At 38.3% G+C, this 27,448-nt stretch overlaps 3 protein-coding genes across 3 annotated transcripts; 1 reads left to right on the forward strand and 2 right to left on the reverse strand.

Annotated features, from left to right (window-relative positions):
* Nucleotides 1–4,262: 4,262 nt before the first annotated feature.
* Nucleotides 4,263–7,129, reverse strand: LOC113772989. Its single transcript, XM_027317505.1, has 2 exons — nucleotides 5,248–7,129; nucleotides 4,263–4,984 (listed from the first exon to the last, which is right to left on the reverse strand). Exons 1-2 carry the CDS (start codon nucleotides 6,896–6,898, stop codon nucleotides 4,263–4,265), a joined length of 2,373 nt encoding a protein of 790 aa, XP_027173306.1. The 5' UTR covers nucleotides 6,899–7,129.
* Nucleotides 7,130–14,411: 7,282 nt separating this feature from the next.
* On the forward strand, nucleotides 14,412–17,476 carry LOC113775540 (probable protein phosphatase 2C 4). Its single transcript, XM_027320470.1, has 4 exons — nucleotides 14,412–16,116; nucleotides 16,219–16,332; nucleotides 16,718–16,982; nucleotides 17,093–17,476. The coding sequence occupies exons 1-4, from the start codon at nucleotides 14,695–14,697 to the stop codon at nucleotides 17,206–17,208; spliced, it is 1,917 nt and encodes a 638-aa protein (XP_027176271.1). The 5' UTR covers nucleotides 14,412–14,694; the 3' UTR covers nucleotides 17,209–17,476.
* Nucleotides 17,477–20,853: 3,377 nt separating this feature from the next.
* Nucleotides 20,854–27,379, reverse strand: LOC113774506 (pectin acetylesterase 5-like). The gene is made up of 12 exons (XM_027319035.1): nucleotides 27,043–27,379; nucleotides 26,862–26,944; nucleotides 26,241–26,370; nucleotides 25,201–25,280; nucleotides 24,978–25,067; nucleotides 24,677–24,801; nucleotides 23,822–23,882; nucleotides 23,517–23,570; nucleotides 23,322–23,399; nucleotides 23,133–23,238; nucleotides 22,705–22,850; nucleotides 20,854–21,379 (listed from the first exon to the last, which is right to left on the reverse strand). The coding sequence occupies exons 1-12, from the start codon at nucleotides 27,317–27,319 to the stop codon at nucleotides 21,263–21,265; spliced, it is 1,347 nt and encodes a 448-aa protein (XP_027174836.1). The 5' UTR covers nucleotides 27,320–27,379; the 3' UTR covers nucleotides 20,854–21,262.
* Nucleotides 27,380–27,448: the final 69 nt, after the last annotated feature.

The following is a 27,448-nucleotide window of genomic DNA, read 5'->3' on the forward strand; positions in this document are numbered from 1 at the left end:
AAAAAAAAATAATAATCTGATCCTTAATTTGCAGCAGCAAAACGAAGCAAAATTGGAGAAAAATTGATCTTCTCTTCTATTCCTACAACCACCTGAACTCTTCCACTCGACTGTCTTGTGCTTCCGTACGTAATTATCTTTTTACTACCAAACACATTAGACCATTAAGGCAGCGATGAAGGGGAAAAAAATACATTTGACCATTATCATCTATGGGTAATGTATGAATTTTATGAATACAAGGGACGATTTGCTATTAATACCTAATTACAAGGGACGATATTATGTAATTAAGCCTAGTTTCAATTTATGGATAATATCGCATTCATTAATTCCAAATTGCATGCTTATGAAGGAACTTTCGTAGTTTCTTGACTTTGTCCAATCAACAACCAGGTGAGGAAAAATTATTACATAACACGACCGTGAGAAGGCATATTGGTTCTTAAACGTAGGATGAACCTAATAGTTACTATTTACTTAGAAGCAAAATTTACAGTAACATGGATAAATTTGTTTTCGGATGGAAAAGCTCTTTTACTTCTAGAATGAAACTTTTAGAAGATCTCAAAATTACAAAGGTGGAATATATATATATATATACATATACATACATACATATATATGTGTGTGTGCTCGCCCGTGCACACAAGGCCACGTCCTCTCATTTTGAGTTTAAATTACATATGAGACGTGGATATAGACATGTTAGTTTATATATTATTAGCGATATATATATATGTACACATATACATATACATATATATTTTCTAAGAATAAATCATATATACTAATAATATATATTATTATTATTATCGTTAGATTCGTGACATATATCTAGTATCTGCGTTACACTAACAGTATAATATAAACATTACTACACTGTTAGTGATACACATATATATCTTTTAAAGTAAATCATATACAACAATAATATATATACTACTCCGTTATCATCGTTAAATTTATAATATATGTATAAAAATTAAATTTTAAATTTTAACGACGTACACCCTAATCTGTATTCTATTAAGCGCTTGGACGACTAATTTCAGAGGATCGATGCGTCTAAGGTCCCGCTTAAAAGGAGAGGTCACTACACAGAATATTTTTTGCGGTTGACTTCACTGAATTGATGGGTTTTATTTTCCCTCTTCTTTTATTTTCCTCTCTGCTGCTTTTAGTAGAATCATAAAGCAAAAGGTGCTGGTCCCTTTCTTGAGAAACTCAACACATCAAACAGATTGACGGTTTCAGGTTACATATCTCAGTCACATCCGCTTCACCGGACAGATTACAGAGGGAGGTGAAAACTGAAAAGGAAGAAAGGGGAGGGTGCGTCAATCCCGCAGGAAGTTTTTAACCTTCCGACTATGAGCACGACCTGCCACCCACCACCCTTACTACGACCAGCCACCCACCACACTTACTCCAAGCGGCACTATGCTCCCACACAAAGCTGTGTTTCAGCCGTGGGGGTTGTCAGCCAGTAAGGAGTAGCAAAGATTCGACACAAGTTATTTTTTGAAACAAGTTTTGCGAAAGATTCAGAGACAAGTTTTGTCTAGAAAATTTAAAATCACAGACATTCTATTTTTTTTATCAAACTCGTCTGAATATACTAAAATCTGAACCCGATCTGAACCCGTTAAATTTAAATGTTAAATTGCGTTATAAAATATGGACAAAATCTGATACAGTTGAGTGTATATCACAATAAGCGGTGAATAGCCCATCACTTAATTTTCAAATCAAGTTTTGTCCAAAAAATTCAGTAACACTTAATTAATTCAAATATTTAATTTTTTGTTATGAAATTCGTTTAAACATGTTAAGATTTAAATCTATTAAATTTAAGTGCTTAATTGGATTTATCAAACACGTGCAAAATTACTTTTCGCAACTTCTTTGATCCATTATTAAATTTAAATGTTCAATTGAATTATCAAACACAACCTCAGATTACTTTCGGCAACTTCTCCTGTTTCTTACCTAATAATCAGTGGGTATTTCTTCCTCAAAGGGAGAACATATACAATTTGGAATAATCTTCTCAAAACAAAAAAAAAAGGCAAAAAACGGACTACCATTCTTTTGAAGATCACGCGCACACCATTCTTTTAGAAGAAACTCAAGCGAAGTGAATTATTGGCATCAAATCGGTTCGCCCTTTACCATCCGGGCCATTAACAAACCCCACTAAGGATCAGAAAATCCCACAGTTCCGAAACCCTCACTATTAAAATCTCAAGAATAGTACACTTTCTCTCCCACCACATGGCGTCTCCAATGCCTGTGGTCCTACTTCGTCAGCTTTCTGCACATGAAATGACCCATTCTATCATACCATTGTGCACAAAGACTGAACAACAGAAAATTAGAAAAGTAAAGGGGCTTTGTTCATTTCTCCGAATTAAAAGTTATAATTGGTGGGACATAAATGAACTTACTCCATTGGTTGTGGAAGTACTGATGGAGTAGAATCTCTTTTTTATGTGCCCAACTCACTTACGTGAGAAATCATGGTTTTGCCTAATTCTCCGATGAGCACTCAGTAACAGGTATTGCAGGTGTCATGCGTTTGTAAAAATGTAGTTGAAGTGGGAAAGTATTGAAAGTTAAAATGGATAAATGTGTCTTCTAAGTTGAGACGTTCATCTTGTAGACGGAAGAACAAATGGGCGCAAGTGTGTTAACGAGTGTTTAATAGGCGGCACATGTTAGGGAGAGGATGGATAATCCATCGGGCTCTCAGGACTCCGGTGGTCTCTTTAGTTTTAGATGGTATGAATGTTACTGCACAAAAATCCGATGGCAAGATTAGGGCCATGAAGATTTTAATCAGCAAAATTCATACATGGACCCAAATTAAGGAAGTTGAGAAAAAGATTGCTCTGTTTGTTCTGGATTTGTGATGCTATTGTCCATTGAAAGTGGAATGGGCTAGTTAGTCGCAGTGATTAATTTGAAATGCTGATATGCAACAAGCCAACAAAATCCCGACGCCATTGCTCTTTGATTGTCAATCCAGTGGGCCATGTTTTTTTTTTTTTTACGATTGTATAATCTATTCTATTCTAGAATACAGACCTGATTAGATCAAAGGGATACTTTGACATCACCCTTGAATCTTTTTCGCTACAGGTGAAATTTGAACTCCCACCTATAACCCTTTAAGTCCCTCTTTAGTGGCCATTGAACCAAACTCAGTGGCTCATTGGGCTGTGTATAGGGATCGCCTTTTGGAAGAGGTGATGGAAAAGTGTAAAGCGATGGAGGCAAGGAGGTCAATGTTTTTTTTTTTTTCTGAAAAAGTCAGGAGACCAAGAAATCAGAATCAAGATATGTGAGCCTAAAGAGGCGACGAGTGCATTATTATACCCTCTGAATTTTTAAAAAATAAGAAGCACTATGCTTCTTGTGCGACGTACTAGGTGGAGTTTGAACTAATAAATGAGAGAGCTTTCCCTGACAATTGCATCAAGGCCCAATGGTTGGAAAAGATATATTTTGATTGTGCGTGTGTTATTTTAATCTCAGGCGGGGCTACCCCTTTCAGAAACAAGAAAAGAAAATCCTTGCGTTTTCATTTCTGTTGTTAGTCCAGAAGAGCTAAAACGAAAGTGGGCTGCATTTACGTGCGAGAGTTATCCTGATTCACGGCCAGCACTGCCATGAATTGTGATCAATGAGATGTATATTCCGGTATGGCTGAACCATGATTCCTGATTCTCCAAGTTTCCCACACTAATTCTCGGTTTGTTCTTTGATATAGGTAGCTGTTGGACTCTTGAATCTTGGTTCCGTTATTAGTCCTGAATGTAAGTCTGGAAATTTGCATTGAGACAGCAATTTATGTCGAGCACAGATTTCAGAACAAAAATCTGCATTTCCTTTATCCCCTTTGCTCCCTCTCCTGGTGGGGTCCCTTGTGCCATGATTGCTTGTGTCTTCTTCCTGTAACTCAGCCATACGTGGTGCTGGAAATTCTTCGTGCGACAATCTAGAGCATTGATCTAATCTTTGTCAAAATAAAAATATCCATATTTGCGCTTTACGACTCATTACTGTCAAACTCAGCCATACAACACGCAAGAACCTAGCACACAAGTCCATGCTTGAATTTGTGTCCCACAAATTTGTCGCATCTCTAAATGAGAGAAAACTGACAGCAATACTAAAATATATGGAAGGAAAATTGTATACGTAACCAAAATCACAACTGCCGCTTGAGATGAGAACCTGATCCAGCCAAGGAACGTTCAGGTGAAAACAAGTTCTTGTATTAGATCATCAAATATCAAGTCCTCCAGCCCGATCCCCACGCATTCTGCTTCAAACTGAATGTTCATCCAGCCATCGCTTTTTGATAAATCATGGCTTATCGCATTATCACTATCAAGTGATTCGTCCACCTCAGGCCTTAGCCTTAAGTACCAGTTTATATCTGTCCAAACGTCCTCCAGAACGTGGTATCCCACAGGCATCGGATGGACATGAGACCGCCAAGTTAAAGGCATTGGCCAGTAAGAAAATGCTCTCTCGTAGATTTCTAACAGTACCTCGTTGATTAAATCAAACAAAAGCAGATGCTTACAGCTGCCGCCTTCTTCATTTCCAGAACAATCAGCTTGAGCTACTAAACAACCTTCTACTTCCTCAAACACTGACGGGGCCACTGGCTGCTCCTCAGAATGCCATTTCCCAAGGAACTCGGTTCCACTGAAGCCAGACAGCTCCAGCACATCTCTAACATAATTGAATTCAGCCTTATTTTTCATGTCAACCTGGACGTGCAATAGATCATTGTAGGATTGCTTCAGCGAAGTTTCTACTTGCTCAACATTAATATTGCTTTCATTCAAGCCGAGGGGATCCATCCTGAGATCATTCTGCAGGTTTAATAAAGAATCCTCTTCCCCAGGAATCAGGACCGCCGGCCCAGGTTCTAAATCTGGTCTCGACCAAAAACAGATAAGAACGCGTCAGACAGTAAATTAAAGTTCATAATCCAGTCTATACCTATGATAATTACTTTAACCAGGTGCTTCTCATAGTTAAACTCTACCACTATTCATAGGTTTAATATTTAGTGATGCAGTTAATTAAAATTGGGTGCTCTTCGTAAGGGCAATCAGACTTTTGCCCAATTTTTTGGATGAAAACAAGATGGTCTTCACTATGGAAGAAATAAATTTTAAGCTCTAAAGGGTGAGAGAAAGGGCAGAACTGAGCACAATCAAAAACATTTCAAGCTGTTACTTGAGAAAAGGAACAACCTCCAAAACATACCTTCAGAAGCAATTGCATCCTCCTCGAACTTAGAGTCATGTCCAGAATCCCTTGTGGGATGAATAACGTCGTCATGGTCCAGTGTTCTCTCCCTTCTATTGGAGCCAGCCAAGTCAGGCAAAGAGTCACCAACTTCGGGGACTTTTTCCTCACTATTGTTTTCGAGAAGGCCATCTGACTGAATTTGTTTTTCTGAAGTTACAGGTTTTTGTTCAGAAATACTACTTTTTTCTGTATTTTGGTTTCCACCTAAAAGAGGCCTGATTGGCATCTCCAAAGAACTTGTCGTGGCAGATCTCTCAATCCGGGAAAAGGAGTATGACCTGAGATCCGGTAACGAGAGGATCCTTCCCAGGCATATAGGACTGCCATCCAGAGGTGAATGGGTCCCTGTTGTTTTCAACTCTGATCGATCGGGCGTGCGACTGTTTTCTTCTCTGTTAAAACATAACTCAAGTAGTCGGTTATATCTACTTAATGATTCATTGAAAGATGATATTCTTCTAATGCCGTGCTGTCCAATCTTGCCAACTGCAGAATTTTGCTCGTTCCAAGAACCACTCCAACTCCGAGGAATGCATTTATTCCAATTCAATGCAACTACATCCTTGTTTACGTCATCCTCTTCCTTAGTATCTTTTGGATACCCGTAAGGAATTTTATGGAGGACTGCATCCATGACAATTCTTTGCCTCTCCTTTCTGCTCTCCTTGATTGCATGTTTGATTTTTTGCCTAAGATTTTTGAAGCGTTTCATGATAAGTTTATTCATATGATGGGTCTTGAACTCCTTCAGTGAATCTAAAGAAGCATTATCCTGGGGACAGAGCTGTTTTGGGTCTTCCGCCTCCGTGCATTTGCCTTTTTTAATTGCCAAAATCTGGTCCAGGTCTTGAGATGCTAATGCATTCGAAGTTAGGTCCTCTTCAGTTTGAGATTTACGTTCCCCTTCTTTACAAGTTCCCAATTCCTTCTTGCACCTGGGACTGTTGGATGCAGAAGGTCTTTCGCCTGAGGAGCCAGGCACAGGAAATGACACAGACTTCGTTAACCCTGATCTTAGAGTGGATGCCCTATGGCTGTGTAAATGATGCGACAATGATGAATTTGGATCTTGTAAAACTTTCAGGAATAACTCCTCCCTTAAGTTGAGCAAATCCAGCGCATCCAGAAAGATCTTTGACTCTTGGAGTGAAGCAATTTTACTCGGCTCTATTGCACATATAAACTTGTCCTGAAGAAGAGTATGATCTTTAACTGGTTGCTTCCCATGCTCATTAACCTCACTCTGCCTCAAGTAATTCTTAGTAAGCATGGCAGCACACAAGTGACATGTCCTGCTCTGTGCGACTGATTCACCACAAAACTGTGGCGGAAGCGGATCCAGTAAGATGGAAACAGAAGAATGCAGTGTATTTTCCTGGTGATCCAGGGACTCATCGTTGAAGCTAGTTTCAACACAAGGATCTATACTGGAGACATCTAAATGATGGATAGAAGGTTTCCGCTCCAATGGCAATCTTGTGGGATAGGAAGAGCTTCGGCGATGACGGATTCTTCTTCTATAGACCTCTTCAGTAATCAAGGCTTTTATTCGAGATTTCATTGAACTTTTGTGCCCTGAACTAGAGTCTGAAGATTTTGCATGATCCTGAAAGTAAAAATCTCTTAGAACATTTTCCAAAAATGGGCAACCTTCCTATCCTTATCCTAATCCTAGCAATGACATTTATAAGTACCTACGACTAAAATTTTATGTATTAAAATAGAAGTGTAGAGAAAAAGACTGCGAATCTATCTTCAAATTTTGCTGCCCGGCAAGATATATAGTACGTACAGAAGATTTAGCAGTTTCAGCTTCTAATTTTTCCTGCGGTTGCCCAGCATTTGTTGTGTTCAGCTTACTTCCTGAATCTTCAACCACTGAAAAGTAGCAATCCACATAAATTTCAATAGCAAGACCGAAGTTAAAACGTTCTTTCCACGCCAAGATCATGAAATTGTGCAGATCCCATGTACTAAAATTTGCGTAGTAACAACTGCATTGCCAGCATCAATAAGGCCACGAATGGTATATTCAAACATGAGACGTTACATTTGTCACAAGAGCAACTTCACTTGCATATGTACTGATGCTATGGTCGCAGAAGGTCACATAGTTAAACATGCATGCCGACTGAAGTGACGAGAAAAGAGCACTTAGAAAGACGGGGGCCTATCTAAAACTACACGAGTAACCTGGCAAAAAAAGAGCAATTAAGAGCCAAGTGAACGAGCAGAATTAAGTACCTACACCATTTGCCAATTTGCCACCGCTGCTTGTTTTATGTACAAGCCTTTTCCTGACATGGTGCCACTTGTGATTGTTGAAATGATGAAGTATGCCTTTCATACATCCTGGATTACTATGCTTCAAAGTGATGGAAGGCTCTTGCTGTGGAATGTTCTTTCCCATCTATTACAATTGGATCAGCTTTAGTGGTGCAATGGCTTGGAGTTAGAAAATGATCAGGTCAACAGTTGTACTGGCACGCTCTGAGAACCTGATAGAAAATTATGAAAACCGACATTAACCACCAGAAAATGGATCATGATAATCGTCGAACATAAAAACAATAGGGAAAAAAATCATAATGTTAATGGCCCATAATCAATATAATGCATCCAACGGTTTATCATGTCTTATCAAGCGGTTTCCCAGGAAACAGAGGAAACCTGCCATTAGGGTGTGCTGCAATTTTTTTGACCCCAAAACGTGGCTGCGTTGAACAATATAAGCATTGTTGAACAGTCACCGCATTCATCAAAACACAAAATGATATGCCATGGTACACAGCACATAAAGCAATGGAAACTGGATTAAACACATATTGGTTGGGGACTACAAAAATTAACCCTTAAGAGGCTCCGTTCCTTTCCCAGATGATCAATTGTCAGATTGAGATGCCTTTCAGACATAAAAATTGCCAGGTTTTCTTTTTGGGATACCTGTGAAATGAAGACGAATAAAGAATATGAGGTTGTTTTTGTTTATTGATTGGTGGACATTTAAGAAGTACAGAAGCCGGAGATATTTAGCCAAGTAGCAGTAAATCGGGGGAGAAAAAATGGTCGAGGGCCATTTTCCTTTCTACTGATTGCCTTCCCAAGATCCTAAAACTACTGGGCTTCCAAAATTTGGCGCCAGTTACCCGTCAACCGCCCTTCTCCGCAGTCGCCTATTTCGGTCTCATGTCGCTTGCCATCTGTCCACTCTCTCTTTTTTAATGCATTTTTGTAATCTAGATGTAGAATAGTGATTTTTTTTTTTTCAATTCCGTCCATATTTGAATAGTGAACGTCATTGAAAAGTAATTATAATCATCAAATGAGTTTTCAAACGACTAAAAATAGAAAGTTTCTACCTTATTTGACCCTTAAAAAAAAAAAAAAAAAAAACTTTGCGACATACTAAGGTATATTCTAAACTAGTGTTAATGACACACCCACTATGCTTACAATTTAAAAATAATTAAAACATATAAATTTTATGTGAATTTTTTTACGTAAATCAAATTGATATAAAATTTTCATTAAAGAACTTTGGTTTATAATGTTATAAGAATTTGATAGTTAGACTAAGGTGGTTATGAGTAGTTATAATGTCAAAATATGATGAAGTGATTAGAGTAAAAATGGAAATTTTGTAAGGATTGAGTTGCAAGTTCAAAAAATGACCAAAATTATTTAAACTAACAACAACTTCTCTGGCATTATATGTTTTATAGATTATTTAGAATTAATTTATTATTGTTTTTATAATTGTTTAAAATATTGCTTTTATTTTATTTATAGGCTAAAAGAAAGCTAATCGTCAATAGTGGCCATGAGAATGCTTTTGAAAGCATTTACTGATTTTTCAAAACGTTCGAAAGAAAAATACTGCACCTTTTTCTAAGCAACTTTCGCTATAATTGTTTTCTACGAGTAACTGAAAAAAAAAAAAAACAAAGAACGGGCCATGATATTATGCTAAGGGGGCTGACAAAGGTTGTCATGATTTTGTGTACAAGTGTGGGTTGGTTGCCGTGTCGTTGTTGGGCTTCGGGTGGGCTTTAAACTCCTCTGAGATGAAGCTGACAAGCACTAGGGTAGGCACGGGTCGGGTAACCATCCCGTGCAGCATTTGGTTGATTTGACCCACACTTTTACGGATCAGCCTGATCCTTATCCGCCTCATATATTAGCCGATGCTTGGTTATCAAATACCCGCTAAGATAGGGTTAGATCAACGGGTATTCGACTCGTCCGACTTATCATTTAATTTTTTAAAAAAATTTATTTATATTAATTTAATTTTATGTTTTACATATTCATCTAAAATTTAATAAAGATTTTTCTCAAAAAAGTCTCCCACCAAGAAACAAACCTGTGAAGAAAAATGAAAAAAAATTCAAAAAAATTCAAAATCAATAAAGATTTAAAATAAGTAGCACATTTTTTAAGATATATTTCACAATAATTAAACTCTTTTCTAAAAAAATATAAGATCATGACCTTTACAAATAAATTTTGTAAATAAAATATAGTCTTCCATATTTGTAATGCAATTTGTTCAATAAAATTGCTTATTTAACTCTAAAAATGTATTATTTTATAGTATGTGTATAAAAATAAAAATATATACATGCTGGACGGGTCGGGTACTCGCAGATTTTTAATTATGTGACCCTAACCCATTCCGCATTTAAGTGAGTATCCGACTCTCTTTTGACGTGATCAAATAATACTAATTGGGTATTCTAATTTTTTGATCGAATATGGCAGATTTTCAAGCTAGCAGGTATTTTTGTTCACCCCTAACAAGCAGTAGGAGTAGCCCATCGAAAGTCTTCCCGTTTGAGCTGCGATCTCTTGTAAAAACTTTTCTGGAAAGATATAATTTAAAAAAAAAACTTCTAATGTTAGCAAAGAGTCGTCACAATATTTGGTGCCAAACAAAAAAAAAAAAAAAAGAAGTTCTAATGTTATCATGACCAACGCATATGGTCTAAACATAGGTCATAGACAGATAAATTTTTTGACTAGAACTTTTAAGTTACCTTTTAGCTGCAAGGTGGGGCATCAAATCTCATGACTTACAGTTTATATATAGAGTTGTTCTAGCCCATAAGAGCGGTTTAGTTCTGTGTTGGTTCTCCTTAGAAGCGGGTTAGCAAAAATTGTGTTGATAAAATAAATAAATAAAAACACTTAGCATTCAAAAACCGGTAGATGGAACTAAGATTAACTTGTAATCCTCGTTAATGGATGTATATATTTCTTGCGGATGTGGCTATATGTGTTTTTCTTGCGGATGTGGGTTCGGCGGATTACTGTTTGGGTAAGCATACATATAGTACACCAAGTATATAGTAAGAATAACAATGGGAGCGGGTGACTGCGGGGGGTAGAAATGGGGCGGGGCGGGGGTGGGGAAACATACACCCATTTCATCCCTCGCCCCGTTCCCCGCATATAATAAAAAAAATATATATAATATAATCCTAAATTTTCTAAATTGCACCATTACTTATAAGTACAACGCTAGTTAGCGTCAACGGCCGCTGCAACAATTGAAAAAATTTCTTGGACTATTGTTGATTTATTTCTAATGCCCCCCAAAGACTAAGCTATCCAATTCCAACCTGTTTTGCTCTTAATCCTTTTTTATTTCGATTGGTTCCCTTCCTCCGCACTGATTGTAACTTGACTTGTTGTGCTTTATTTCCATCTTGACAGCTTTTTAATCTCATTTAACATTGTTTACAATTGTATTATTGTAAACAAACATTTATGATAAGTCGATTTTTTCCCCCCGCGAGGGAAATGGGATAGGGGCGGGGCGGGAGATGGGGGGCAAGAGGTGGGGGACGAGGGGAGTTATTTGACAACGGAGCGAGAGGTGGGGGAAGGATCCCCCGCCCCATTGCCACCCCTGCCAAGTAGTAGTCTGGGGTGGAAGTTCCAAAGTCGAACTAAGCAAATGGAGTTGGGATTTAATAGATAGAAGCTCATGGTTTGGATTTAGAGCATGCACATAGCGGAATATATCTTTACCGTTCAAATTTATTTGATTATTTTAATGAATTTAAAATTTTATTAATTTATTTGTCAAACTAAGTTTCAACTAATTTTTTTTTTATCAAGTTTGAATATTATATAATATAAAATACCGTTCAAATTTTGTTTGATTAATTGGCGAATTAAGTTCGAACAAATTTTTATTAAGTTGTACTCAATTCGAATATCGAGTAGTTTAATTAATCTTTCAGTGAAAGTTAGAAAGACTACATACAGAAAAGGGTTTTACTGGTTTGTCCATCATTTATTAGCGGCCAGCGACCTGGACATCTGTATTCTATCATTCCAAGCCAACTAATGCACAAAAAGGGTTGAAATTTTCTGTGAGCCCTTTAACCCTTTTTTTATTTTTTAATAATGTTATTTGACTCGAGATAAAAGTTCTTTGGACTTGAGCGTTTAAAAATTCTTTTGACTTTTAGAAACAGGGGAAAAAAAAAGAGCAAATGTGAAAATTTGGTTTGGTCTTCCATGCAGATCGTTGGTGCAATGGAAAACGTCTCTCACCCAACGAGGCGGGGCGACACGTAAAGGAAGTTACGCCAGCTCATGCCTGCCGGAGAAAATGATGCCTTGTCCGTTGATATTAGAACTACAAATTGCACGTGAATTGATTAATTCTGCTTAATAAGAGTAAAAGTCACCAGGCCAATAAATTTGGTTCACTGCATCCCCTCTAACTCTGCTGTTGTCGGTCCGTTGACCAAACAGTTGAATTCAAACTTTTCACTTTTGTTCAATCCGCGGCTGTTATAGTGTGTATTTCTCCGGGAGAATGGATCAAAGCACCAACTGTTAATATACTACTAAGAAATGTTTAATGAACGATCCGAGAGATTGACTCGTTAAACAAACACAATTGATTGCTGAACGGGAAACCACCTGTTGATTTCCAAATCTTCTTATAGTAATAAGTAGTAGTAAAATAATTGCCTAAAACTTAAAAGTCAAACAATGCATTCATGTTTTTTGTCACCTTCAGCTGTCTCTCCATTGTCAATGTCAAATAGATTTATTCTGGTACGTTCTTTGAATTCGATCCACGTTTGAAATCTGAACCTGACAGCTCTTTTTTTGCTTAAAATCCAAGGAAAGGCTTCATGGAACACGCCATTCGGCATCAACTCTTTCGTTTCTTAGGCTGTTGAACGTGGCACTCACTTAAGCCCGCCTGACACTTAGCTGATCGTTTTTTTTTTTTTTTTTTTTTGGCATAGTCAAAATTATAACACTATTGCATTGCATGGAGGTTCAAATGAGTGTTTAATAACACATGGGTTCGAAATTATATATCAACCCGTTACTCCTCTCTTGTCCGACATAGGACTCTTGGCAGTATACACAACGGTATATGAACTAAGGGTTGGTTTGGTTCATGAGATAATATATGATTAGAGATTAATCATCCTGTGTCAACCCATGTTTGATTATATTTTATATATGAAATGACACATCTTATTTGACCAAATTAATTCCTTATTCATGGAATAAAATAATCTTATGGGGGAGATGGGATTAGTCATCCCGAGATGACTAACAGATAGAATGATAAAATTTTAGATTAATTTATCCTTGTAAAAAATACAAATTTATACTCTTATAATTATGTAATCCTACTCTCACGTAATAATATAATATGAATGGACTATTTTTCCCCTCATATTTAATTTTAAAGTTTTTTGATTAATTTGCTCCTACTATCAATATAACAATATATTTAGGCTAATTTATTTTTATGAATGATTCAAATTCAAATTAGCTATTATATAGCCGTACTCTCACGTAGTAATATCATAATAGATATAATCCGCAGAAACAGAATCATGGATAATTGTTCTTCATGGAGAGTCCCCTAATTTTCATGTCGGGACCAGCAGCACGACAATTCCAAAGGAAGTGTTTGGGGGTTTCACGGCAAATAGGCGAGGCAGGCAGGCATTGACAATAGAAATGAATTTATTAGCTCCAAAAGAAAAAGAAAAAGAAAAAAAATGCAAAAAATTCAACGACCTTCACAAAAGATATAATTATAGTATGATTATACACACAATTACAGTGCCCTTTCGGTTTCAAAATGCGAAAAACACAACCGCGGCTAAACTGTCCTCATGCTGCACTGTTACAATAGAAACACTTTAGGAAATTCGGTGTCATACGGCCACGCGTAAGACCGGGATTCCAGATGGCAAAGTCAAGACGCTGATGTGGCATCGAATAATTCGAGTGCAGTTTGGACGTGGGATCTTGTCTCTTCAACTCTCTCATCTATCCCATCTAATGTATCTCATGGTCAGGGGATTTTGTGGGGAGGGGGAGGGCCAAAGCCAACTGTAGCCCTTTGACTTTGAAAAACTTGCAAGTTTTCCAACTTTCTCATCGGAGGGAAGCATTTAAATACTTATATTTGTTTTAATTTTAAATGCAAGCAGCAGTATATGAGTATTTGAGTAGTCAGCAGCACCACTATATTAGTATTACAGACAGTATATTAGTGTTTGATTATTCAACCCCACACGGCTTGTTACTTTTCTGCTTCAATTTCCAAAAAATACAAGTACTCCCCAATCAAGGAAATTGCAAATCCTTGCTGTAGCCAGTAGCCACCCGAATTGAAAATCTTTTTTTTTTTATTAGGACTGCTGAATTTTTGATTAAGAAATGTTCGGTGGCAGGAGGAGTGGTATTTATTCTCCTCCCACCACCACTACAATTGAAAAGCGGTACCGCCGCCGCCGCCACCACCACCACCTCCTGCTATGAATTTATGAATTCAGAGTCAACTCCTGCTGTTCAGAAGCCATTTCCTTGAGGATCCCACCAATTGCAGCATCTGAATAAACAAATATACTTGTCACCAAAGTACTACTACTCCTCCTTCCTTAGCAATACGGCCTATTATTATATTACTACTCCTATATATTAATGTCATCATCATTTTTTAGCTCCCAAAGTCAACTCTCCACCACCCCTTTCACTAAGTCCCAATCCCCATCCCCTCCCATCGCTTTAATTTTATCCTTCTCTGTCATTTGAAACGAAAAGTCGTCTCTATCTCTCTCCCTCTCAAAGGCTCAAATTCACCCCAGCTCTCTGCTTTTCTCTTTCAAATTCATAAAACTAGGCGAAGGAAAGAAAGAAAGAAGAAGAAGAAGCAAAGCAAGTAATTTTAGTAAGCAGCGATTTTGTCTGCTCCCCTACTTCCTAAGCTCAATCAGCTCTCGCCGCTGGCTGCATGGTGTGAAAGGGTCCTCGGCTCCGACGCGTTTGGGTTCTTCTCAACAGAAATACTAGTCAATCACGATGGGAAACGGCATAGCTAAACTAAACCGCTGCTTCGCCGGAGATGCTGGAGAGATATCCCGCCGCCATCATGACATCGCCGTCTACCTTTCCGACCCACTGGACGAAGGCCTCGGCCATTCCTTCTGCTACATCAGGCCCGACTCCTCTTCCAAGACCATCCTTTCCTCCTCCTCCGACTCCTCTACTACCACCAGCCACGCCGCCGCCTTCAGAACCATCTCCGGGGCCTCCATCTCCGCCAACACCTCCACGCCTCTCTCCACCTCCCTCATCGACCTCGGCCCCTACAACGCTTCCCTCGACAAGGCTGCCGCTTTCGAGAGCTCTAATTTGTTTGCCTCCATTCCCCTCCAGCCCATTCCCCGGAAATCAATTTCCTCGGTCAGGTCCGGCCCCATTCCCCGGGTCGCCTGCCCCGGCTCCGGCCCCATCGAAAGGGGTTTCTTGTCCGGCCCCATTGAGCGGAGCTTCATTTCTGGGCCCCTGGAGAATCAGGAGGATCAGTTTCAGAGGTACAGGCCGAAACCCAAGAAATGGGCTTTAATTAGAAATTTCAAGAAAGTCATGTCCAAATCTTTTTGGAGTTCTGCAGAATTGAGCTGGGTTGAGAAAAATAACGAGAATGGCACGGTTAGCGGTAGTAATAGCAGTACTAGTAACAATAATCTGAGCTGTCGTTTGAGTTTAGCTGATGATCACAATTTTGATGATGGAAATGAATCTTTTGGGAGCCAAAACGTGCAATGGGCTCAGGGGAAGGCTGGCGAGGATAGGGTCCATATTGTGATTTCCGATGAACAGGGTTGGGTTTTTGTTGGGATTTATGATGGATTCAACGGCCCCGATGCCACCGACTTTCTGTTGAACAATCTCTACTCCAATGTTTGTAAGGAGCTCAAGGGATTGTTATGGAATGACAAGTCAGAGTCATTTGGCCGGGAAGAAGGGGTCTATCGGGAATTTGTTCCATCAGAAGGAATGGAGGTTAATGGATTTATTGATACGGGTGGTGACTTGAAGATGTTTAATAATTTGGGACCAGATGGTGTGGCGGGTATTAATCATATGGATGTGTTGAAAGCATTGTCGGAGGCTCTGAGGAAGACCGAGGCGTCCTATTTGGAGATAGCAGATATGATGTTGGTGGAGAATCCTGAGTTGGCTCTGATGGGATCTTGCGTTTTGGCGATGCTGATGAAGGGTGATGATGTTTACTTGATGAATGTCGGGGACAGCCGAGCAGTTTTAGCACAAAATGGCGAACCTGATCCATGGTTTGGGAAGGTACGGAAGGATTTGGAAAGGATAAGGGAGGAAAATCAGAATGATCTTGAAGCATTTGATGGCGATGAATTCGGCAGTCTGCATCATTTGACTTCTCGCCAACTCACCGTGGATCATGCTACCTCTGTAAAAGAGGTGAAAATTCTGTTCATGCTTCTTAGAGAGGGTACAAATGATTCTCCTTTTAGTTAATTGTTTCGAGCATGTACTGAATTTTGCTAGCATGCGAATTTTCAGGAGTCTCAGAGAATTAGAAGTGAGCATCCAGATGATGGTTTGGCGATCGTGAATGATAGAGTGAAGGGTTCCTTGAAGGTTACTCGGGCTTTTGGAGCTGGCTTTCTCAAGCAGGTACTTCTGGTTACAAATTATACGCTTGTCTCCCAGTGTTCTTAAATCCTAATGCACCCATATTAACGCATACTGGAATTTAGTACTAATTCTCTATGACCTGCAAAGGCTGTGTTGAATAATATAATTTATGCAAGCTTGAAATCTGCAAAAGATGAGTTCTAATTGCATAGTTCTCCAGTTAAGTGAGTAAAAGATCTAGATGGTGAACAATTCGGTCTTGTTCGCTCTAGCAATCTGATGTGTGGTTCATTTTTTTTTGTTACAGTGTTTCTTTTTATACTTTACAACTTCCAATGCCAGTGGAATTTCAACTCGTACACGAATTTGAGAAAAAACTTCAAATTAACACGGAGTATCCGTTTTTTGTTCTGTCACTCTGCAGCCCAAGTGGAATGATGCACTTTTGCAAATGTTCAGAATCCACTATGTTGGAACTTCGCCCTACATCACCTGCTCACCGTCTCTTTTTCACCATAGACTCTGCCCAAGAGACAGATTTCTGATCCTTTCTTCAGATGGCCTCTACCAGTACTTAACCAACCAAGAAGCTGTCACTGAAGTTGAGAATTTCATGTCTTCATTTCCTGAGGGGGATCCTGCACAACATCTCGTTGAAGAAGTGTTATTTCGAGCTGCTAAGAAAGCTGGTAAATCCTCCTTCACAAAGACATCTTTATGGCATTATGTAGCATCCCAAAAAGGCAAAAAAATAAAAATAAAAAATTCTGATAATCTCAATTATCTTGTTATACTGCAGGCATGGACTTTCATGAATTGCTTGATATACCACAAGGGGATCGAAGAAGGTACCACGATGATGTCTCCGTTATTATAATATCCTTCGAAGGAAGGATTTGGCGTTCATCCGTGTAATTAGAAACACGTATAGAAAGTACAGAAGCTATATATTCTTTTATCCACATTTTCCTTAGTGTTCATAGTATACGGCTAGGCTCGCAGACAAAATGTATCTACTTGGGGGAAGGGGGGGGCAATGTATAGGATCAACACCTCTCCCCCTGTTAAAATGTGATAGGACGATTGTGAAATTTTGTAATGAATAGCCTTGAGGTTTGCATTTTCTGGAGAAGTGCCTGGTATAAGCATCTAGAGAGTAATATATTCGTTCATTTTTTTGTTACCCCATCAAATTTGAATCCTTTACAGCATCCTCCTTCCTTCCAATCGCTATTCTTGGCCACGATCGAGCATCTCGACCATCACTTTTATCTTGTGTTCAATCAATCCAGTGGAAAATGAATCGAGTAAAAAAAGAGAAAGCGTTGAATATTTGGTAAATTTTGGGTGCCATTCCACTTTGGTTTTGGCTATCCTATCTTTCAAGCCAAAGCAGAGCCACCATCTCAGGATATTTTTATGACTCGGTTAATCTGTCAAGAACCATTTCGATACGTTGTTGTGCAGGCAACCGCATCTCAGGAAATGCTGTCGATATTTTAATTAATTACTAATGTGTTAATGCATCCTGAGTCGGATGCAGTTAGCATAGGAGGATGGTGATAGTCAATTAATCTCATCATTTGGCATTAGCCATTCACGCGTTCTTATCATGACTTTTGTTATGATTATCATTGTCAATGCAATGGGAATTGTAATTCATATTTGCGTTGAAAGCCGGAGAATACAGCCGAGCCGGAGAGCTTTGTTTGGACTAATTCTTCTATTTTCCAGCGGTCAAACTCAAGGGCTAATACTAAGTAACACAAACAGACTTTTTCTGCGCAGTAGAAAAGGTCAGAAGCTGTGACTTTTCTGCACGAATTTCTTCGTTTCGCACTGGGCTAAAAATGCTGCTGCAATAACACACATATATATATATATATGTTGCTCCAATTCCTTCAGAGAAGAAAAACAATTTTCTCTTCCATATCAAAAATTAAGACAAATAGATAGACTTACCTGTGACATTAGTTAAAATATTTAATGGTAATGGCCACCAGCAACTGCGTGGCCAGAAAGAACCAAAGCATATATATATATGCAAAGGAAGAGGAAGGGTTGACCGCCACTAGCAGACAAAGAGCAATACTATAAATATTTGCTTGCACTTGGGGGGTTGTGAGTTTGATTCGAGGATTGGTTAGAGGATAACGTAAAAGATTTTTGATTTGTTGGGTAGGTTTCTAATTAATGAAAAGGAAACAGTTTGCCCATTAAAAATTAAAAGTAAAGAAGGAACATGTTAGTACATGATTAATTTAGGGGAGGTCAAAGTCAGAAACCAACCAGAAACATGACAGTTGACATCAAGGGTTCAAGAACACACCACCACGTCACGAACAAACAACTGAAAAAAATCCTCTCTCTTTTTTTGTTTTTTGTTTGGGACAGTTTGGTTTACTTGCTACTTTTAGTTTTTTTGGTTTGTGGTTTTGGTATGTTTACGACTTCTCTGTCATCTCGTGACCTGTTAAACTGACCAATTAATGTTGAAAGGGTTTAGTTGGAGCTGGAAGATACAGTACCATTTTTTTTTTGGACTGTCGCAATCACGCCCTATCTATCTTCTGTATATCAAATGTTGGAACCAGTAGTAGAAGAAGTTAGTTGTCAAGTAGTAAAAGCGATTGGTTGGTGATGCTTGTTTCATTTTTTATTTTCTTCTAAAGGAACCAAAGTCAGGACAGAAAAAGGGAAGTTTGAATTCATAATTTTCCTGCATTTGGACCAAAATTCAACCAGAAAACTTGGGGGAGGAGTCAAGAAAGCCTACTTACATGTAAACACATGGTCTGGGTTTACATTCAGAACACAAGTGAAAGTCTGATTGGGAAATAAAAATGTAGTAGCAGAGGCCCCTTCTTCTAAAAATGTTTTTGCCTTGTCCATAAGTGGTGTGGTGGCTTCCGCTGACTTGATGATTTATTAGATTCTGATGGGATTCATTTCTATTTAATAAAAAAAAAAATTAAAAGCCGAGAGTTGAATCAGTCAGCATGTTGTCGTGGTAGATAAGGAGGGAGACAGAGTAAAGATCTTGTGCAGAAAGATATTACCACAGCAGCAGAGTAAGATCTGTTAAATGAATGATCAAAGATGGAAGAATCAAATCTGTCTGACATGAATGATTACCAGGGAAATGGGGCAGGAACGGCCACGGTGTGGCCTCAAAAATTTGTGCGGCTCAGATTATACCATGTAACTCGATTTTCACGCCATGTGTGGGACCCACAAAAAAGTGTTATAAAATTACGTCGTGTGCAAAGTAAGTTACATCGTGTACAATAAAAGTTACGCGCCGTGAAAAATGAATACAACCCGCACAAACGGTTGCAACCATTTGTGCCCCTTGTCCACTTACCAGATGCTGCTTCTGGACGGACTTTCTTTTTTCTTTTAATTCTCCTTCTGAACGGATATAATTACCAATCTGGATCTTCCCATTTCAAGTAGTTGATTTTTCCGCATAGAATAATAGAGTGTGGGAAAAGGTTCAATGGAAGTAAGAGTTGATTTCAACTAAAAAATAAGTAGACCTGTCAACGGTCGAATCCGGGCCGGAATTCATTATTCTGGACCCAGACCCGTTATATTATACTGGTTTCGTATCCGGTCCGTTTACCCGACGGGTCTTCTACTCTATGTTCCGGACCCAGATCTGACGGGTCTACCCGAAAAAATAGTTGAAACCTGTTTTACAACAAAATTAGAAAAAGTACTACTTTTTTTTTATTAAGAAAGGTCAATTTAATTTTGTCCAACAAGTATTATTTCAATGTTGTCACTTGATTAAAGTCTTAGCTAGGCTATATTGCATGTGTTAATTAACATCTTCTAGATATAATGTTTAGCAGTGATAAATACTTTTTGTAAGATTCAAATTCATGCTTTTGCAATAGGTGTTGTATATGCCAAAGGCTCTACATGTCCGTGGATAATGTTTAGTTGTTTGGGCCATTGGGGTATAGAAGTAAATTTGGGATATATTATTGGTATATATATAGATATATATCTATTTTATATCGGGATACGGGTTAAATACGGGCCGGAATGATGTATTCCGTAGACGACCCGTTTTTATTTGACAAAACGGATCCGGATTCGGGTTCGGGTAACGGAATTATATCCCTACCCGGACTCGTAAAAAATTGACGGATCCAAGTCAGATCCAGGTCTAGACCCGGACCGTTGACAGGCCTAAAAATAAGGTCCAAAATGATAAAGCAGCGGGAATGAGAAACCAAATACTGATCGATCATTCAGCAGGAAAACATTTTCTGCTAAAACTTCCCCACCGTCAGAAACTAAACATTTTACACCTCCACAATCCAGAAGAAGACGCTATCAATTTGCCGCCTTTCGTTCCATGCAGCAAAGGGGCAACAAAAATTGATCATATGTTTTGGGAATTTAGGCGAGGGGGAAGTAGGTTGCTGATTTGCGTATTTTACAAATGGAATTGGGAGGAATTTTTAGTATCCCACTTGCGTAAGAGTTGACCCGAAGTGCGACCCTGCGAAACAGAACAGACGTATAATCCTATTTTACTACAATGAATGAACAAAGTCGGGCTTACCCCTCTGACCTGAGATAGATGATATGACCCGATTGCAGATTAGTCAAATACCATATTACACAGTTTAAATTAGTGATTTAACTTCTTTATCTTTACAGTACAGTAACTAGATATACTCCAGCAATTAACCACCAGAAGAGCAAAGTTCCGTTTCTGCCTACTCAGGCACATATATTGCAATGAAAACAATTTCACCTCGGATGATCTTTTATCAGGTGAAAAGATGACTCAAACATGCAGCACATCACATCATCAAGTCTCCTCCATGGAACCTCACCGGACCATCCATCATCAACAGCACAATCAATGTGATTAAGATCAGCTGAAGAAGTTAAGAGCAGCTTCTCAACGATGAGATTAAACTACCAGGGATTCCGTACGTTCATCAGGCTACAAACCCCGAGTAAAATCCATGTTATAGCAAGTAGGATTGCACGGAAATGGGCAGTCGACTTCCTTCGCTTCCTTGCGGTTGAAGTACCAATCACCGACACACTCCGCAATAGTCTGCATCACCCCCAAATAGGAAAAAATGTAACTATCCATCCAGCAACAACAAGTCAAAGAACAAAAGTTCAAATCAACACCACAACTTGTTGATATTAATGCAAAATAACATCACAAAGTACATCATTGTCCATTGAACTTTCACAAATGCCTTCTTTTTGTCCCTCAACCTTATTATTTTATTTTTTGTCTCAAACTGGTCAACCAATTATCGCACGCGTCACGTTCTACCAATTTTGTCCAGCTAACTCAGCTAATTTAAGGCCCTACATCTAAATTATTTACATATTTTAGGGCTTTTTTTAAAAAAATTTCTTTGCCTTGCCCAAATACCATTTCTCAGCAATGTGTTTCATTTCTATACATAAATGAGCATATCGGTGAAGTCACTAGACAATATTAGTGTCTTTGAAGTAGGAAACCAATTCAGATGGCAGACCCTCTGTTGAAAGAGTCAACAGAAAGATTTGGACAATTAGGAAAATTCATGACCAAAATAAGACATTTAGGAAAGTTCAGTGACCATTGGTGCACTTTGCGCAAAAGAATGTAATATTGCATTTAAACATGCATCAAGTCAAAGACACAAGATGCAGGCCTCCTCAAAGACACTTAAATTTCAGTGACATGAAGTGATACAATGATTCTTATCATGTGGCAACTTGGGATATGTGCATTGCAGGCATTGATGCTACAGTACATGCATTACATGCATAGGACTTTCTACAGGTAGTGTATAGCCCAATTGCCCATCTACCCAACCCCAGAAGCATAAAAGAGGAATTGGAAATTAGTCTGACAAAGGTCAATTAGTATCATACCGAGTTCCATGTTGTCGTAGCTAATTTAGTACATGTCAATGCAATTGCAAGTTTTAGCAGATCATATTGGAATTCAAGTGCCACATTGACTATTGCAAAGGAGAAGATTAAACTAGAATCACAATTCATTCGACAAGATGCTGATGGGCTCAGTAATGAATTCCTGTCACGAACTGAACAACATCAAGTTGAAGATTTTGTTTATTGCTAGTAACATCCTGTCACCATATGACTGAGCCAAAAGTCATCCATTATGGTAGTCCCATGCTTCCGTATAGGCGGAAATAAATGCATTTACAAGGCTTGAACACCATGAACTCGTCAACTCCCTACTCTGACTTACAAATCTTCTTTTCTTTCCCCAATAATTCTAGTCGTATTTCATCTCTCTCTTTTAGACAAAAAAGAAAAAGAAATCATCTAATGCATGCTTTCACACAAGAACTATCTTCAAGTCATACTCGGAAACAATGACTAGACTGTCAAGAGAATAATAGGACTCACTCTATTGTTGATTCTAGGAGAAGTAGGCGAGTGCCATGTCTCTGCCATCCAGGTCTGGCAATGGATAAAGCAAGAATTTATAAACATGCCCCCTTCCTTATTTTGCTGAAATTTGCCGAGCGTCTTGAGCAATGAATTTCGGAAGCCTGTGCATCATAGACAAATTAATTAGCACAGAGAAAAGAACAGGTATCATTTACATCATACTCTCTTTGGTATCTAGCTGATTTATAATTTCTAGAAGTTTTAGTTTCAATAATGGCATAGGCCCAATACAAGCAGGCCCACTCCCCCAGAAACTCTGCATATTGATTTACAACAAATATTCTACTTCAGCCCCTACATTGGATTCAGTGTGACTCAAATGCAATAATAAACCTAGTAAAAAATCATTCTGATCTCGCAATGATAGACACATAATTGGTCACCTCGTAGTACTTCTAGCTGGCTGGGATTGCAGTTGAAAATGTTCAACTTGCAGCTGAGCCAGCTCCTTTGAGAATCTGATTCATCAGGTGCCAATATATTTCGTATCTGGAAGAGGAGAATGTTACTGCTAACTGAATGCTTGTCTAAATACAAATCCAAACTTGAAATACTACCTAAAGTTGAAGTACCTGCCAAAAGTCATAAGCTGGATGGACAAGAAACAATGGAGTCTTTATATTTTCTATAAATTCTTGAGGGAAAAAGCACTGGATTATGAAGTAGACAGTAAAAACATGTTAATCAAGATAACATTTCATAAGGCAGTAAAACCATCAGCGTCAACCATTCGGAAGGAATTAAACATGTTCATTTTTACAACACACCTTATGAGGCTCCATTTTTGAAAGACAATCTTTGTTCAAACTTTTTGCTATGCCCTGGATCCATCGTAAACAAAGCATTACAATATACACATATCCAACTGAAACTTAGAGAATGCCAACCAACAACAAGGCCAATAGCTAAGTCTATGAAAGTGATAAACCAATATAATCGTACAAAAGCACCGCAAATGTGAAAAACAAGTTGATCATTCAATTAATGTGTAGAAAAACTGCTAAAATATGTCCTTCCATAATATATTAGCAAAACATGACTCCTGATCTTGACGTATAAAACTGGATCATACCTGGAGATTAACAACATCACGGTAGAAGCTTTCAATAGTGTGATTTCCAGCAACATCCTTTCTGGAACAGAAGACGTACAAAAGTCACATTTTATTAGATATATTAAGAAATGCTCAAATGAAGTTAGGCATCACAAACTCTTGTTTCATGCCTAGTATATGTAACAAGAAGGTCAAGCTAACTATAAATGTTCTTAGGATGAATGAGTACAACCAAAATTTCACTAGAGCATAAGAAAAGAGTTCTCTTGCAGCAAAATTGTCGCTTTTCCATCTTCTTCCTTCTTTTATGTTAGACTGAGCATCAAATGGTTCATTTTTATTCTTCAGGCTCTAATATTTTAGACAAGGTTATGAGCTGGTTTTCAACAGACTAAGTAGGATGCTTGAGACGTTGCCTAAGATTGAGAATGATCTAACTGTGTCAGAGATAGCTCCTCTTTTTGGTGTTTAACATGGAATATCAAATTCTTAATTTGTTCCCAAATTCTTCTTTTTGTTAACATGGAATATCTCATCACTAACCACGTAAAGACATTTGCATCGCTTGGAAATAAAAACTAAAGGAATTTCTCCCAGATAGGTTAATCTCTGTTCTCATGCATTTCATCCTGTAATTTGTAGTTGATATTACAGCTAGTAAAAACTTCATCTCTTTTCTCTAAGAAAATCATTCAGGTTATTCAAGCAAAATGGGCAGTTTTTAGTTCATTACACTCCCAAAATAATTCTAAGAATGGCTTCACTAAGGATAGAAACTTCCACTCGAACAAAATGTACTTTAACAAGGAAAGAATGTTCAATGAAATTACATATAAAATCATTCGAGGCGTGATATCATCTATTGAAACATACTCATTGAGAAAAAAACCTGCATCAGCAAGACACTTGACAGTAGCACCCTTTGGCAAAATCCCTTGGAAATTGTCACAGTGTAGGAGGGTTGCCAAGCCACCCGCTGAACACCCAGAAAGAAGAGCCTGTCAATTTCGATAATAAGTATCTGATGACACATTCCTGCTATAATCTGTTTTATTACTACACCACCAGCTTTATAATTAAAGGAGGATGTTCAGAACTGATTTTCAGTCAGCTAAATAAAAGCTGTGGACTGAGCAATAAATATAAAATTGCATAAATACAAAAATAAGAATACCTGTCTTGCATTTGAAAGTCCTAGTGACAACAGTTGATCCATAACAGCCTCCCAGATAAGCTGACCTCTGAAGAAGAGTTCTGATCCATTCTGCAATAGAGATTAACACACAACACACTGAAGCCTTTCTCCTACCATTCTTTCTTCATCTCCAAGTGGGTAAGAGAAGTATGCACAATCTTTTTATGGTTTCCAAGCATACAAAACAAGTTGGACAACTTACTTTAGACTCAGCATCAGGGTGCCCAGAAAAGGATGCACCATCACAATACCGGATCTTGACTTTATTCCAATTGTAGAAATCTGAAAATTCCATGAAACCCAGAAAACACCTGACATGGTTAATCCTTTATGACATATGTAGCCAAGTACAAGAAAAGGGAAATTCAAGGCAAGCACCAACTATGAAGAGAATTTCAAGTTCATAGGAGTATAAATAAAATAAAAGAAGAAAAAGGAACAAAAGCACAAGGTTTTTAAGAATGAACACAACAAAGGAACAAAAGCACACAGTTTTTTAAGAAACCATTTAAAATAACAAGTAACTTTTGTAACCTTGGCAAAGCATGGACAAGGCCTATTCTTTCATTTTTGTTCTATCTCATCTCTCTTGAGATGTCCTCTCCACACAAACCGGTAAAACAGCCCTCCAGCTACATGATTGGTGAAAAGTGACAGGAAAGTGTTAGTAAAATTGGCCTTAATGTTACTGATGCAAGAAAGTGCTTTTGAACAAAGGTTGAGAAATTACAACTTCTTGCCGGCCACTTTTTACTACTCTCCGAAAATGGAGAGCTCAGAGGAGGTAATAAATTCAAATGACAAAGTTGTGGCATTATACAATTGTTTTATATAATCTGCATGAAAAAAGTAGACCAAAAACTGAGAAAGAAGGTAAAGGATCATCTTTTGCAATTGTTTTATATAATCCATATGCACTTTTCTCTCCTCTCTTGATCTTCCCCTCCCTCTCGTCATATTAGATAAAGAATGTGTCGGCCCCCAACCCCCACCCACACCTACCTAACATCCTGAAAAAACCCCAAAAGGAATTAAAAGAAACTCTCATTGAAACAACAAAGCAGTTTGGTTCTTTTTAGGCTTTACTAATTACACATAAAAGACTCAACGCCTGTCTATTTGCATGAGCTCAGAAATTTAACATGAACACTGTCATAATGTCAGAGTCAAAATGTCATAGAAAAGTCATTCCCAAAGTTAACAAGTCTCCAAGAAGAAAAGGAAGTAACAGGTGATGATTACCAGGATTCTGTAAAGGGTCATGGCTCAAGATCCCAGAAAACTGAACTGGAGCGTCCATGTACTTTGAAGAACCTAGCGCTGTCCTCTTACGAGATGAACATGAAGCTATGGTATTGCACCAACCTCCACCCTGGACGAAGTATCAAAACAAGATAAAGAGAGATAGCCAGGTCGGCCTATAGGCAATAAAAGCTAAAGAGACGCAATTCGCAAGTACAGAAAGAACACCACTCCCCAAGAATGTTCACGCTAAATCCAGCATAATTTAATTAAAACACTATTCTTCCGATGGTCAGGTTACAGTCAAGAATGCTAGTTTGACCCCATTGCAGAATGCAGATAGCCCCTTCAGTAGCAAGAAGGAATGCTCCAAGAAAGCAGTAATTTGCCAGAGACTGGAATCTGAACTTCAAAGTGACAAAAAAACTTGAATGGAAGAAAAGTCGTGCTAAAAGAACCCTAAATTTGAACGCCAAATCCCATGCAAAACAAAATAAAATTTGAGATTTACATACTCTGCAACACGACCCATAAAAAAAAAATAATAAAGAAAATGGGTTGAAACAAATGTTAATAGCAATCAACGACAGAGAATTAAAGAGAAGTAGAACTGAGATTAACCTCGATATGAAGAACCCAATCGTGGGAACCAGATCCAAAACCCTTCTCCATATGATATCCCGGTACACTTCCATCCAAGCAAACTGCATTCAACATTTAATTATTGGATCAATCATGGTATAAGCATAAATGTCTCCGAGTTATCGGAGAATTAAATTAGACAGACGGACATACTACTTACGTGCGGCTTTATGATGGGCATTGGTTAAAGGGGTGAAGGGAATCCAATCCGAATGTCGAGATGCTGAAGACGGTGGAGCTGAAATAGAAGATTTATCGGTGTGATTACCAACGATGGTAGAAGAATATTTGGGTGAGGAATGGGAGAAGATGAGGATAGTTACAATGACTACGGCTGCTAGGATGATCAACTCTCTCTTGGACCAGCCTGAGCCTAGTCCACGGCGACCAGCAAGATGAGGAAGATGAAGAGACCTCTGCTGATTTTGATTTGCCATTTTACTGCTCCTACTGACTGCTGACTGCCTGCCGCAGCTCTCATCTAGCGCTAGCTCTGGCTGCCCTTTTTTTTTCCTCTTTTTGGGTTCAGGAATTCTTAAGATATTTTTTTTTTGGTTCCAGAATTC

The sequence above is a fragment of the Coffea eugenioides genome, chromosome 6, assembly GCF_003713205.1.
Source record: "Coffea eugenioides isolate CCC68of chromosome 6, Ceug_1.0, whole genome shotgun sequence".
Classification (NCBI taxonomy): Eukaryota; Viridiplantae; Streptophyta; class Magnoliopsida; order Gentianales; family Rubiaceae; genus Coffea; species Coffea eugenioides.